Source organism: Vigna umbellata, chromosome 6, assembly GCF_029865625.1.
Source record: "Vigna umbellata cultivar VRB3 chromosome 6, Vumbellata_1.0, whole genome shotgun sequence".
Classification (NCBI taxonomy): domain Eukaryota; kingdom Viridiplantae; phylum Streptophyta; class Magnoliopsida; order Fabales; family Fabaceae; genus Vigna; species Vigna umbellata.
In genome coordinates, this window is record NC_142170.1 from 10,052,138 (window position 1) to 10,066,421 (window position 14,284).

The following is a 14,284-nucleotide window of genomic DNA, read 5'->3' on the forward strand; positions in this document are numbered from 1 at the left end:
CGTTAAAATTGAAAACGTTGACTTGAGTGTGGATGTGAGGTGTGCAAGAAATGTGGTCGTGGCAATGAGTTGGGGTAGTTGACGTGGCAAGAAAATGAAAAAATTATGTGTTATGAAAAAATTACATTAGGGAGCTTGCAGCCGCTGTCGTACACACCACGACCACCATCCACAATCGTCAATGTTGCTACCGCAAAACTCACCATCGTCGGAACACCACGAGTTCATCTCACCACCACACATCGCTGCCATCAACTCACCGCAGAGAATCACCCAGAGCAAAATCCACAACCTCCATCATTAAATCGCGAAAGCAACCCTCAAATCGCCGTGAGTTCAAAGCGCGAGCCTCCTCTTGCGCGAGCCATCATCTTCTTCGCCATGAAACCAACACAATAGTGTCACCAACAGCCGCAACTACCCCGCCGCGATGCCAATCTCTTCCACCACATAATGCAATAGCGACTTCTTCATCCAAATCGCGCTTAGAAACCTGCAACCAGATAAATCAATTCGCCCAAATCTGAGCTACATTCAGAATCCCTAAGACAAATCGCGACGGTGAACCCTAGATTAAAGGTTTATTCAGTGTAATTTCTAGGGTTGAGGATTTGGGATGTTTTAATCGGTGCAAAACCCTAAATAAAGCAGAGACCATAAGATGGACCGATTAAACGGTGGGAAGGAGAGATTGATCGGAGGAAAACCTTTTAAACGGAGCAAAGGAAGATTTAAACGGTGGAAGTGGCTAGAATCCGATTTCAATCGGTGAAATGGAATGTAAATGAGATTCTAATCGGGCAGAGATGAAGGAAAGAAGATCTAAGGGAAGAATGAGGTGCAAAGTCGAAATCAATCGGTGGATTAATGACAAACCTGATGGAAGAGACTGTCCTTGGCTTGGATTTGCGATGAAGTCGAGATTTGGTGACAGCGGGAAGAGGAGCAGGCGGAGGCTAAGAGGAAGGCGGAGGAGTTGAAGAAGCGGCAGAGTCACACTGCTGCAGAGGATGAGTACAAGAGAATGGGGAGTAGGATTAAACTGGACCGTGTTCGTGAATACAAATGAATGAAGATTGATGAATGAAGATTGAAGAAGGGTTTCTGTGTGTAGGTTCTTGGGTTTTTTGTGTATGGGTTTCTGGGTTCTCTGTGTGTAGGTGAAAAAGATGAACTTTGTTGGCACGAAAAGCATGAGAGAGAAAAAAATGCTGGCAGAAAGAGTAGATGAGAGAAAAAAAAAATTCAGCCACGTAAGCGTGAAGTTAACGTCGTTATTATCAATTTAAAGGATAAGACTTTATTCATACAATTTTTATAATTTTGGGACTCAATGTTTTCATTTTTAAAACCGAGTACTAAACGGAAATTCATCTCTTAATTTGGAGACGAAATAAGCTATTAAACCATTTATATATATCTAAATACCTTCCTCGTTTGATCTTTCTTCTTCCTTCTCCTTCTCCTTCACCACGCATAACAACGTTTTGTAAACTATTTTTTCTTCGAAAAAAGTGCCAAAATGCGGTGGGACTACAAAGATAGAAATGGAGATGCAACCGTTTTCTTGGAAATCTCACATAAAGCAAAATTCACCTCTCTTAACTAAATATTAGAATCATGAGTTTAAATTTATTTTAATAAGATTTGTTATTCAATAAATTTATCTTATGAAAAGATTTATTATTTATTAAATTTAGTTTGACCTGTTATTATATTGTTATTGAATTATTAATTAATATTTAATCTATGTTTAAGATGTATTTATGTGTTGAAGATCTTACTTTAAATAGAAATAAGACAAAATTCACTATGAACACAAGATTAAAAAATGACGAAGAGAGTGGGTAAGCATTAGGAGGAGATGATTTTTGCGTAGAGAAATTTGAAAAGGCCTACATGTGTACCTTCAAAGATAAGGCAAATCTGAAATCTGGGACTAAGCGGTTGTTTTCCCAAACTTATCCATCACCCACCTCCAACCACCTTCTAATACTTTCATCATCATATCACAATAATACTAATAATCACAAAAACACTAAAACATCAGAAATCTAATCTAACATGTTATATGGTTGTCAAGGTCCCACAGGTTGGTTTTGCTGTCTACCTCCATCTAATCAAAGTTTGTTAGTGAGATTAATAAATATTAGAATTTGAGTATCCACTACATCCAATCTCAAAAAGCTAAACAGTTTGAGTTTCACGCTTTGATTCATCATGTGTTGGAAGAAGGCACCCCTTTAAGGCTACAACATTCCTAGCATCCATTGAAAAGGTTGCTCCATTCTATCTCTTTCTGCATGTCCTCCAATGGCTACGCTGACATTGAATGTGACTTCAAATTTCAATCAACTTCCATTATTCATTTCACCTTGTCTTAACCCTTTTGTTATTCAATGTCAAAACCAAAACTCCATAACTAAAGTAAAAAAGGCACCAGAAAAACAACCATCTTCGACAACAGTTAATTAACTGATTGATGGGCAAAGTAATTTTATGAAATCACTTTTCTACAAAAGTGCTTTCATAATTCTTTCTGCATTTCAAATATTACAACAAGCACAAAAACGAAAAGAAATAATGGGAAGTGGCTGCATAAGAGATAACCTTATCAAACTTTGTGGCTTCTTTCGAAAAGACCTTACACACATGACTCTTCACTCTTAGATTATAATAAGAGTACACTAAATTTAATTATCTTCCTATGATTATTATCAAATAATAACGATACTTTTGACAACACTTTTATAATAATATTTTAACATCATCTATTTGTCATTCTGTGATTGGTTTATGTTGGTTATGATTATTATTATTGATCGTGGAGTAATTTTGGATCAATCACAGAACGACACATAGATGATTTTAAAATATTGTCACAAAAATATTGTCAAAATGTCATTATCCATTATCAAACTAAACCTCTATGTTTATATAATAAGTTTAAGGTTCTGAATTAACCTTTAAATTTAAAGAAAACTTTTTATATATCATCGTAATAATGTATTAAGATACAATATATATTTTTTTACTTGTATCATCATTATTTAATAAGTATATCTTTTATCATTAGTTACTCATTGAAGTTCAGTGGTTTTTTTCACAAGCAACAATACACAGCTCACTTTTTTGGAACAACTTTATTTAAGTAGTTGGACTTTTTTATAATTAAATTCTGTTGACAAAGATAGATAGACCAATTAATTTAAAGACAGATTATAAAAAAATTAGCTTTTCATTAAAATATAAAAATATTAGTCAATTAAGATATTTTTAGAAAGACTAAAATGAGAATAGAAGGGAGTAGATAATAGAAGGGAGTAGATAAAAATTATATTAAACATTCATATCTCTGCTTTTTTAAAGTATAGCTTTTAAAATTGTAGTAAATTTTTTACCTTAACAAAGTATTTGTAAAAATTATTTATTTATTGTGTTATCACAATATATATAATTAATATAGATAAAGAATTTTCTTAAATTTAGCAAAAAATATTCTAAAATGTGAGGGTTAGAACAAAATAAAGAAGTTAAATAACTAAAAATACTTTTTTTTCCATGATAAGATTAAAAAAATGAAAAATAAAAAAGATGAACCTTGACATGAGAAATCCTAGTGACAGTAATGCCCCCACTAACTCTTCTCTAGATCCGATGCTAATACCTTTATAAAAATTATTGGTGGGTGTGGGAATGTGTTGCTTCTATTCCCTACCAAACAACCTTCTTAAATTTATTTTTCTCCTTTTCCCATGAAAATGTACCATAAAAATTCTCTTCAACCCATTTCATTTGATTTTGTCTAAAATCTAGAGATTCTAGCTACACCCTACTCCTCTAAACTTTTTAGTCTTATGCTATGCTTTTAGCTCACTTTACAAACAAACTTATTATATTATTATATTTTTAACTTAAGACAAAATTGTTATCAATATCAAAATTATCTTAGGATTTTCATTTAATATGAACAAAATTTGTATAAATTAGAGATAAAATCAATTTAAAATATATAAATAAATACAAATTTTATTTTATAAGTCAATTTTTTGAAATTAAATCAGACTTAAAAGTCTACTTTTTAACATGATATTAGTATTATAAATTAGAGTTTATTTTAGCAAGATTTATGATTTATTGAAATATTATTTTATTCATTATCTGATCGTTATCAGACGATCCATTAATATTTAATTGCATGTACGAAATGTATATATCTCAATATAAGAAATATATTGAAAATTTCACATCAACTAAATATAAAGATAGTTTAAAATATATAAATGGATATAAATATCATTTTACATAAGAATTTAGTTTGATTTAAAGTTCATTTCTTAGAATAATACATGAAAATTTTTGTAAATATTGCTTGTTTTGAATCATATCTATTATTTTTTATCCAATCTGATTGACATGATTGCATTTGAATTTTGTAGTTTAGTTATACATTAACTCAGTTTCTTGATTCAAATAATGTTTACTTCAGAAATTCACATAAGTTTATCGAAATTCAAATCTGAATAATTGTTTAAGGAAAAGAAACTGTCGGTAAACATAAAATAGAAAATATATTTCTTGTACATATTGGACTTAGACTTGTGTCCGAGACTCCAAGTCAATATAGAATAATTTTCCTATGTAACAGTGTATGAACGTAGATAAATTAGACTTGGAAAAAGCACTTAGTAAATATGAGTCTTGTCAGTATTCAAAGACTTATCTACAATAATTCTTCCAACTATATCTTCGCCAAACAATAATAGTTTCAAGAAAAAATATATCTTTACTCAATCATATATATATATATGTATATATATATATATATGTATATACTTTTATATTAAATGTTATAATCTTCCAATTTATAGACTGAATCATTTTGAAATCTAAAAGTAATTTTTAACACAGCTGAATGACTAACCTTATGAATGCCGACTGTTATTTTAGAAATATTAAAGTTTAATATTAATTAAGACTGTTGTAAGATGTTATATCTTTTGTTTTCCTAATTAAATTGAGTTTTAATCATGCTAATAGAAGACTTAATAAGTAAAATAGTTTCTTTTGCTTAGCACAGTGACAAACATCATAAGATTTGGACAGTTTTCATTACTACAAGTTTTCGTGTGAAGAACGAAAATCTTAAATGTCAAAAACTATAATCATATTTGAAAAAATTATCAGTAAAATCTAAAATTGTTATGAACAAAAGTATCTTAGATGGTCAACGAAGCAGCTGGCAGAACCCTTATATAGTTTGGTCGGCGGTGGGTGTATGGAAGATTATGTCATATAATTGGCATTTCTAAACTCTACGCCATACTTTTTAACTTATTAATAATCAAAGGACCCTCCATTCTAATACCACATTAATCATTTATGTATCTTATATTACTCTTTAATCAAAATTAAAATTTCTCTAATAATCAATATCACTTGAACTTAATTTTAAATTAAAAATTAATCAACTTTCCGTAAGGTTTGACACATGTTTGAACCCAACAGCAAAGTTATCACGTCTCTGTCGAAAATAAATCACTCTCTCTATAATCTCAAATTCTGTTTTCTTTTTTATGCCATCTCATTTTCTTAAAATGTCTTCCTTTTTCACTTTTCTTTTTCATTACATTTATCTATTTATGATGAAAACTATTCTGCATATTTAGTAGCAGCCCTTAAATTATTGTCGTTGCCTATATAATGCACCCTTTATGAAACATTCTCCTCAGGCTGAATCCACTGCATACTCACATTTAGTTATACCAACGAACCCGACACTCATTCCCACGTCACCATGACCAAGGACTGCGGCCACCACAACCAGGACCGGCAGCAGCTCCTCCGCCGCGTATTCGCCGCCATCCTCGGCTTCATCCTCCTCGTACTCCTCGTAATCTTCCTCATCTGGATCATCCTCCGCCCCACCAAACCCCGTTTCGTCCTCCAAGACGCCACCGTCTACGCATTCAACCTCTCCTCCAGCGGCGCCATCCCCTCCCCCACCGCCCCCACCCCCAACACTCTAACCCTCACCATGCAGGTCACCCTCTCCGCCTTCAACCCCAACCACCGCATCGGCGTCTACTACACCAAACTCGATGCTTACGCCTCCTACCGCGGCCAGCAAGTCTCCCTCGCCACCGCCCTTCCCCCCACCTACCAGGGCCACCGCGACACCGCCGTCTGGTCCCCCTTCCTCTACGGCACCGCCGTCCCCGTCTCCCCCTTCATCCTCGAGATTCTCCGGCAGGACAAAACCTCCGGAGGAGTGCTGGTCAACGTCAAAGTCAACGGCAGAGTGAAGTGGAAAGTGGGGACTTGGGTCTCCGGAAGGTACCATATTAACGTGAACTGCCCCGCCTACATCAGACTCGCCGGTGACGATGAGGACGCCATCGGGGTAGCGGCTCCGGCGGTGAAGTTTCAGCTTTTTCAAAGTTGCATTGTTGATGTTTAGTTTATTAATTATTTACCAATCAGTAGTGATACGAAAGCAAAGTAATTTGCTTTCATCGCTGCAGCTGTTAAATTTTCTTTCCTTCTCTGAGTTAGTCTCAACCACCTCTTCATAAGTACCTTCTTTTTCTTTCTCTGTTCATTTTCTTCAAGTAATATATTCGATAAAGTCTTCTAAACTTTTACATACACGAAAACGTTTACGTGAATTTGTACAGGAATTTTTGTACGTCATAGATCCACTCGTTGCATGCGTATTAATATCATTTAATTCTGAACATATCATCGTTCCTTTTTCATTCTTACAACAAAAAAACAGTAACAGTGTTTATTTGATTTTAGTTATGATTTTTTTTTTAATAATGGATGACGACAAGGAGTTTTTCGTGGAAGATGTAACTGTAAATCTGAAGAAGAAAAGGAATGGTCGAAAATGATAGTTTTGGTTGTTCACTGCTCTGGTCGATGCATGTGTTACGACTGTGTTTAACTTTAGCACGCCATTTTTATTTTTGACTCAAATTGAGATTACCGATCTACTTTTCCAGCGATGTTTGAAAGATGTGTGGCGTATTAAAAAAAGCTTAAAATATATTAAATATTATTATAAAGTATATGAATAATATTTTAAAATAATATTCTAAGGACAGTGTTGGTATTCAATTTAAACTTTTTTTTAAGTGTCCTTTTCTTTCTTCCTTCTTGGTCTTTGACAGCACTTGAATATAGAAGAAACATGTGTATCGTAAATTGACTAGAATTTGATGGAATTGATGTAGTCTTCTAAGTAGTTGACCAATGTCTCCTTGGACTCTGTTTAACTCGTATTGGTCCATCTTTTCTTCCATTTACCTATTCTGCCTTGTTTAAAACACAATTATATGACTCTAAAGTCAATATATATGTATATTAGTTGAGCCTAAAAGATATAATTAATCAGATTAATCAAGTGATTGAAGTTAAAAATTGATGAAAGTGAGTGAATGGTTGAAAGTGAATTTGGACAGAGTTTGGAAAGAATTGAACAGGGAGCATATGAATTGGCTTGTTGCCTAATGTTCAATGGCTATTGAGAAAAACCACACTCTTCTTTTTTGTTTTGGTGTCATCACAGATTCAGAGCCTTCAACTATTAGGCATTCATCTGTTTGTCTCCACTGTTAAATCCACAACAACAGTTAAGACATACAAGAGAAAAAAGTGGGCCAAACAAAACAAAATTTCGACACCAAATATTCTCACAAATACTTAAAGCTATCAAAATTTCTTCTATGAAAATTAAATTTGTAATGTATGACCGTCAGTTACACACAAACCAAATAGTCATCAAAAGCTTCTATCCAATGATAAAACGATTAGATCGATTCTATCATAAACAAGATTAACAAATAAGAATAATTAAATTAATCCTAAATCAGAAATTAATGAATGAGTCATAATTGAATCAATACTAACTAGAAATTCGTTACAAAAATCTATAAATATATATTTGATATTAAGGTAATTGGTTATTTTTACCACACATTTATTATCACAGTATTTCAATAAATACTAACTTTAACATCAGAGTATTTTCTACAAAATAATAACCGACCTCACCCAGCGATATATTAAAGACGAAAGATTAAAACTTTGACCTTAAAGTTTAGAGATTATCTTTGTAAAAAGCTTAACTTCGATCGATAAACCAAAACAAAATTAAAAAAAAGTTCATCGACGAGTTGAACACAAAAAGAGACGAAGTAACAACAACGTAAAATCTTATGATAAAGTACTCTGACAAAAATAAAAAGTATTTTAAATATTTAATACAACAAAAATTTGTAATCTAATTATAAGTATCCACGTTATGAAATAATTAAAAGGTGGTTGGAGTGAAAATTTGTCTACCTATGTATTTCTTATCCCATTTTATTCCATTATTTTGTTTTAGTTAACTATTCCTTTGGGAATGAAGTACTGCTTTGGTGTATGGGCCTGAACGTAATGAGTCTCTCCTAACTATTCTGCATAAGCCCGTTTCAATGAACTTTTATATGCTCTCTTACTTCACATCAATATTTAGTGAACATCACTTTCAAAATACCACTTCTTTCTTTTAATATTTTGAAAGAGATAATGCTATTAAATGTTATTAGTGTCACACAAACGACATTATATAATATTTTATACACTTACTAAAGGTTGTTACTTTTTTTAGTTAATTAAGTTTTAAGTTTGTAGTAAATAATATGAGTAATTTTAGTTTGAGTTTTTATTAAAAAAAATCATTTTATTGAGTATTCAAAGTCATTATATCTTTTAATCATTATATCTTTCGAATATATATATATATATATATATATATATATATATATATATATATTTAATATTTGAATTTTTTTTTTCATGAAGTGAAGTGACACGAATATTTGATTTTCAGTTTCAAACACAATATATCACAACAAAAATATGTTATTGTTTATTTTTTAATTAAATACTAAAACAAAGATACAAAATAATGTCGTTTGATAAAATTGGTTAAGATTTAAAAGTTTATTTATTTATATCTAATAATATGCTTAAGATTGCAAAATCAAATGTCAGGAGACTCAATTAAAAAATATAAACAAATTAGATACTTTATATAATATTTTTTTAATAAAAACTCAATTAAATGTTATGTCAGTTTATGAACTCAAAAAATATGAAAATTTTAGATAAATAACATAATAAATATTTTTAGTGAAGTCTCAATTAATAATAAAACAAAATTTATAAAAATAAAATAAGATTTAATCATGTCATTTTCTTCACGTAAAAATGCATGAACAATAACTATAATATTCATGTCAGCCTAAATAATATTTTAAATAAAAGTTTCATATTGATATGATATTAGTGCTTTAATGAATTTAATAAATTATATTTAAAAGAATACTTTAACAAATAAATAAATATTACTTTTTTTCTAAAAAATGAAAAGTTAGTAGGTAGTTAATTAAAACCGATTTTGATTAGTAATGTTTAACTTCTGCAAATTTTCACATAGAAAATTTCTTATAAAAGACAATGCTTTTAAATACTATTTTTCTATTTATTTTAATAATCTTATTAATGTCATACGCATAAAAAATAGAGGACTTTAAGTTTAATTCAACTCCATAAAATTGTTTATAAAATAAGGTATGCATCATTTATTTGTCTGACTTCCAACAACATTGGTCAATTTAACAAGAATGTGATTTGATGCGAAAAAAAACCATTATTTATTTTTCTACCAATAAAATAATATAAACTTTAAATATTGAATAACTGTTTATTGCCAACAAGGTGAAATTTTCTTTAACAAAAATGTTCCGTGACTGTGATTTGGTTCACATTATCAAGATTCTTTAATTAGTTATGAGATATAAGATTCTATCTTTTTGTGAAATTGCATTTCACACACAACAAATTAGTTAAAAAGAAAAATCTTTTATCCATATCAAATCACTCTAATTTCATCTTTTATCTATATTTTTAATTTAATTATCTTAACTTTCGATCTATTGAAAAAAAAAATCTTTTTACCTACATCTTTAAGTTAAATATAATATATAAGAAAAAGAAGAATAAGATTTACGAGATTAGCAACCTCTTATTAAGATTAGCAGAGAAAACCAGAATTAGCGAGTAATTTCTCAGTGCAATCACAATGTGTTCCAACGAGAGAAAAAGGTTTATGGGAGCTCTATTCAAAACAAATGGAGGTTGTGGATGTAGCAACCCTAAATCCTATGAAGTACTCCAACCCTCCCCAAAACTCAACACCTCAATTCGAGAAAACACAAACCCTACCACTTCCGGCGACAAAGACAACAAACTCTTCTTCGAAGTTCGCACAAACCATGAAAACCCTAACAACGACAACATTCGAAAACCAAATTCAAAACTCATTGACAGTGTGGCGGTTGAGAAGGATTCGAAGGACCCGCACAAGGATTTTCGAGAGTCCATGCTCCAAATGATCTTCCAGAGACAAATCTTCACCAAAACCGATCTTCAAGACCTTCTCGAGTGCTTCCTCCGCTTGAACGCCGCCTGTCACCACCAAGTTATCGTTCAAGCTTTCATGGAGATTTGTCTCGAAACGTTCCCCAATAAGAATATCAACGCCGCAGACGCCAATGCTGCTTCTTTCAATAACAAAATTTGATGCATTTCTTCTTTATAGTGTAACCCTATCATTCATCTGTGTCATGCCACAGTTCATTTAATTCATTGTGCATCAATGTTACAGTTTTTTCATATATCATGTTACTCCTGAAAATACTATAATAAACAGATCTCAAATTTTGATCCAAGTAGTTTTCTTGTTATAAATATTCTATCAAATTAGGGCTGTACAAGGGTGTGTGTGATTCATCTTTTTTTCTGTAATTTAAAATTTAAATTTAAAGTTTTTAATTTTTGTAATATATATATATATATATATATATATATATATATATATATATATAATATTATAAATTTGTCTAAAATAATAAAAAGATAATATTTAAACAAAATTTACGTTAAATTAACTTTTTTAGATGTTTTAATTGAAATTTTCTGTTTAAATTAATTTACAAAAATAAAAAGTTAAAAGAATTCATTTTACTTTGAATTTATTATTTTTTTCTAAATTTCTTACGAGTTAATATCTCAATCCACTTCTAGTTGCATGGATGAAAAGATTTAGTCTGTTAAACAGAATTTTGAATTAGTTAGTTTTATCAGAGTTATTCAGTTTTTTTTAATGGAAGTTATATATAATTTAAGATACTAGAGAGATATCATGAGAAGAGAAATATCAAATGTCACGAGTCATACGAGGGTGTTGCTCCTTCCACCACCACACCTTTCTTCGTACATGAGTAAAATACTTTTCTTTCATTTTAACATTATAGAGAGTGCCGTGGAGTGGTGCAGTGTGTGTCGTGCTTCCTCGTATTCGAATAAACACAACATCTTTCCGTTGAAGATGTCACCTGTTGATGTATACTTTCTCACACTGCTGGTTGTCGACATCCGTTTAAGGAAAAACGGATGTCGACATCCGTTGAAGATGTCACCTGTTGATGTATACTTTCTCACACTACTGGTTGATGCTCTGGACGCTCCTCCACACTACAGCGGCGACACTCCTTTATACCGGCAATGGAAGCTTTCAAACCAAAAAAAAGCTGGAAAGAAAAAGAAATGGAAGTGCGGGAGCTGAAACTGAAACGAAAATGAGAAAGGGGGAAGAAAAATTCCGTGGGTGGGTGCTACACCCATAGTACGATGCTCCTGTGACCACGTCTTTCGCAGTATCAGTTTTGCGTTATAAAATTTTTTGTAAGACACTCAAATAATTAGCTTTAGATTGGTATCATTCTTCTGATTTTAAGAAATTTAAATTATTATATTTAAATTATTTATATTTATTTTAATTTTTTAAAACGTTTTGTTTAAACCTAATATAGTTTATATTTTAATTTTTTTAGATAAAGTATTGATTTTTTTTGTTAAATATTGTCTCTGAATAGATAATTTAACAATTTTTAATATATTAAATTTGAATTGATTTCTTTTAAAATTATATTATTTTTAAATGTTTTTCTGGATAAAATAATTTAAATATAATCAATTTTATTTATTTCTAAATACAACAATTTTGCAGACATAAAATAATTGTTAATAATTTAAAAATATCAAAATCAATTATTTTTTATACTCGATCTTTATTAATGTTATTTTAATTTCTTTTATTGAGTATTCAAAGTCATTATATCTTTTAATCATTATATGTTTCGAATATATATATATATATATATATATATATATATATATATATATATATATATAATATTTTTTTCATTAAGTGAAGTGACTTGAATATTTGATTTTTAGTTTCAAACACAATATCACAATAAAATTATGTCATTGTTTATTTTTTAATTAAATACTAAAACAAAGATACAAAATAATGTCATTTGATAAAATTGGTTAAGATTTCAAAGTTTATTTATTTTTATCTAATAAAATCAAATGTCAGGAAACTCAATTAAAAAATATAAACAAATTAGATACTTAATATAATATTTTTTTAATAAAAACTCAATTAAATGTTATTTCGGTTTATGCATTCAAAAATATGAAAGTTTTAGATAATAACATAATGAATCTTTTTAATGAAGTCGCAATTAATAAAAAAAAAAATTATAAAAAACTTAAAATTTAATTATATAATTTTTTCACGTAAAAATACTTGAACAATAACTATATAATATTCACATCAGCCTAAATAATATTTTAAATAAAAATTTCAATTTTGATCTGATGTTAGTGATGTAATGAATGTAATAAATTGTATTTAAAAGAATACTTTAACAAAAAATATTTTTTGTTTACATTGTAATTCCAAAGATTAAAATGAAGAGTATGAGAAAAGAAAAAAAGGAAAGAAATTAGTTTTTATTTTGTCTTATACATTTATTTTACGTCACTTAATACATATTTTTCCAATAATATATGGGTAATTAAATATATTTAATCCATCAAATTTAATATAATATTAAAATTTGATAATTTTAATTTTCAAACTTTAAAAATAAAATATATATTATTTTAATGTAATTTGTTAATTTTTTCATGTGTGAAACGTATTTTATGTGAACATTTAAATTTTTTCACCGTTGGGCACAGTGTGAATGTTTATGTAATTAAGTTAAAATAATTAAATTTATTTATTTTTAAAGTTTAGAACAAAAATGTGTAAGTTTTGGACAAGAAGAAATTTTAATTTTACTTCAAAAGAAACTAAAAGCATACATAATACTAAAGAATTTGTTTTTATCATTAAAGAATAATTACATACTTAATTATTGTTATACTTGAATTTGAAATTGGAGAAATTGGAGGAAAGTTGAGAAAGGTGGTTGAAGGTGGAGGGTGGTGGAGGAAACTCAACGAAAAACATAAAATAAAGAGTTATAAGATAAAGATGAATAATATTCTGACATCTACACTTTCAATTCATTAATGAGACATGTTATCACTATCAATTCATTAGCTATTTTAGGTCATCCGACCTGATTTTAACATACCAATAAGAATATTTAAGGTCTATAGTGAGATTCAGATAAAACTTTTCTCCGACCACATTGGATATGTTTCTTACGCGAAGCCAAACATCATACCAAGAGATCCTAATATTGTTGGTAGATTGGATACTAATATTCAAAAACTATTTGCATGACAAAGTCCATTAAAACTAGGATTCAAATCATCCTATATCTAAATCAAATTTATTTTGAAAATGACTTTGCCTTTTCATAAAATACATGCAGAACAAAAAACAACAATCCATAAATGCATAAATGCAGAAATTACTACCTTACACTTCACATCTCAGCCATATTATAACTATGCATCATCATAATAAAACAACCCATATAAATGTATTTCACTTTTCTAGGACTCAAATAAAAACAGATATGAATCGTAGACCAATTTTTCAAGAATCAAATCCAAACAAAAGAGATCTATAACGTATCACTTATATCTTTATTATATATATACATACTAAATAATAAATACAGAGTTAAAGTATTAATTAAATCACAGGTTCAGAAACTGAAGTGAATTATCCTAATTTATTAAAAAGAAAACAAAAGTGAACCAATGCCATCCCATGCTTGTTTCAAGTTCCAAGTTCCAAGAGCCAACGCATGGCATGGCGTGCGTTTCAAGTGTCAAATTTCATCCTCTTCATCAACCGTGTAAGACAAGATTGATGAGTTTGGCAGTTTCCGAATCTATAATTAATTTATCCAGTAAA

At 29.6% G+C, this 14,284-nt stretch overlaps 1 protein-coding gene and 1 pseudogene across 1 annotated transcript; both read left to right on the plus strand.

Annotated features, from left to right (window-relative positions):
* The first annotated feature begins 5,687 nt into the window (after positions 1 to 5,687).
* LOC124833481 (NDR1/HIN1-like protein 1 pseudogene) lies at positions 5,688 to 6,554 on the plus strand (annotated as a pseudogene).
* A 3,581-nt stretch (positions 6,555 to 10,135) lies between these two features.
* LOC124833485 (transcription repressor OFP4-like) lies at positions 10,136 to 10,636 on the plus strand. Its single transcript, XM_047307980.1, has one exon. It carries the CDS (start codon positions 10,136 to 10,138, stop codon positions 10,634 to 10,636), a length of 501 nt encoding a protein of 166 aa, XP_047163936.1.
* The last annotated feature ends 3,648 nt before the right edge of the window (positions 10,637 to 14,284 follow it).

What these genes read in the sequence shown, in the direction of transcription:
- LOC124833485 (XM_047307980.1), top strand. Translation starts at nt 10,136, where the DNA reads ATGTGTTCCAACGAGAGAAAAAGGTTTATGGGAGCTCTATTCAAAACA.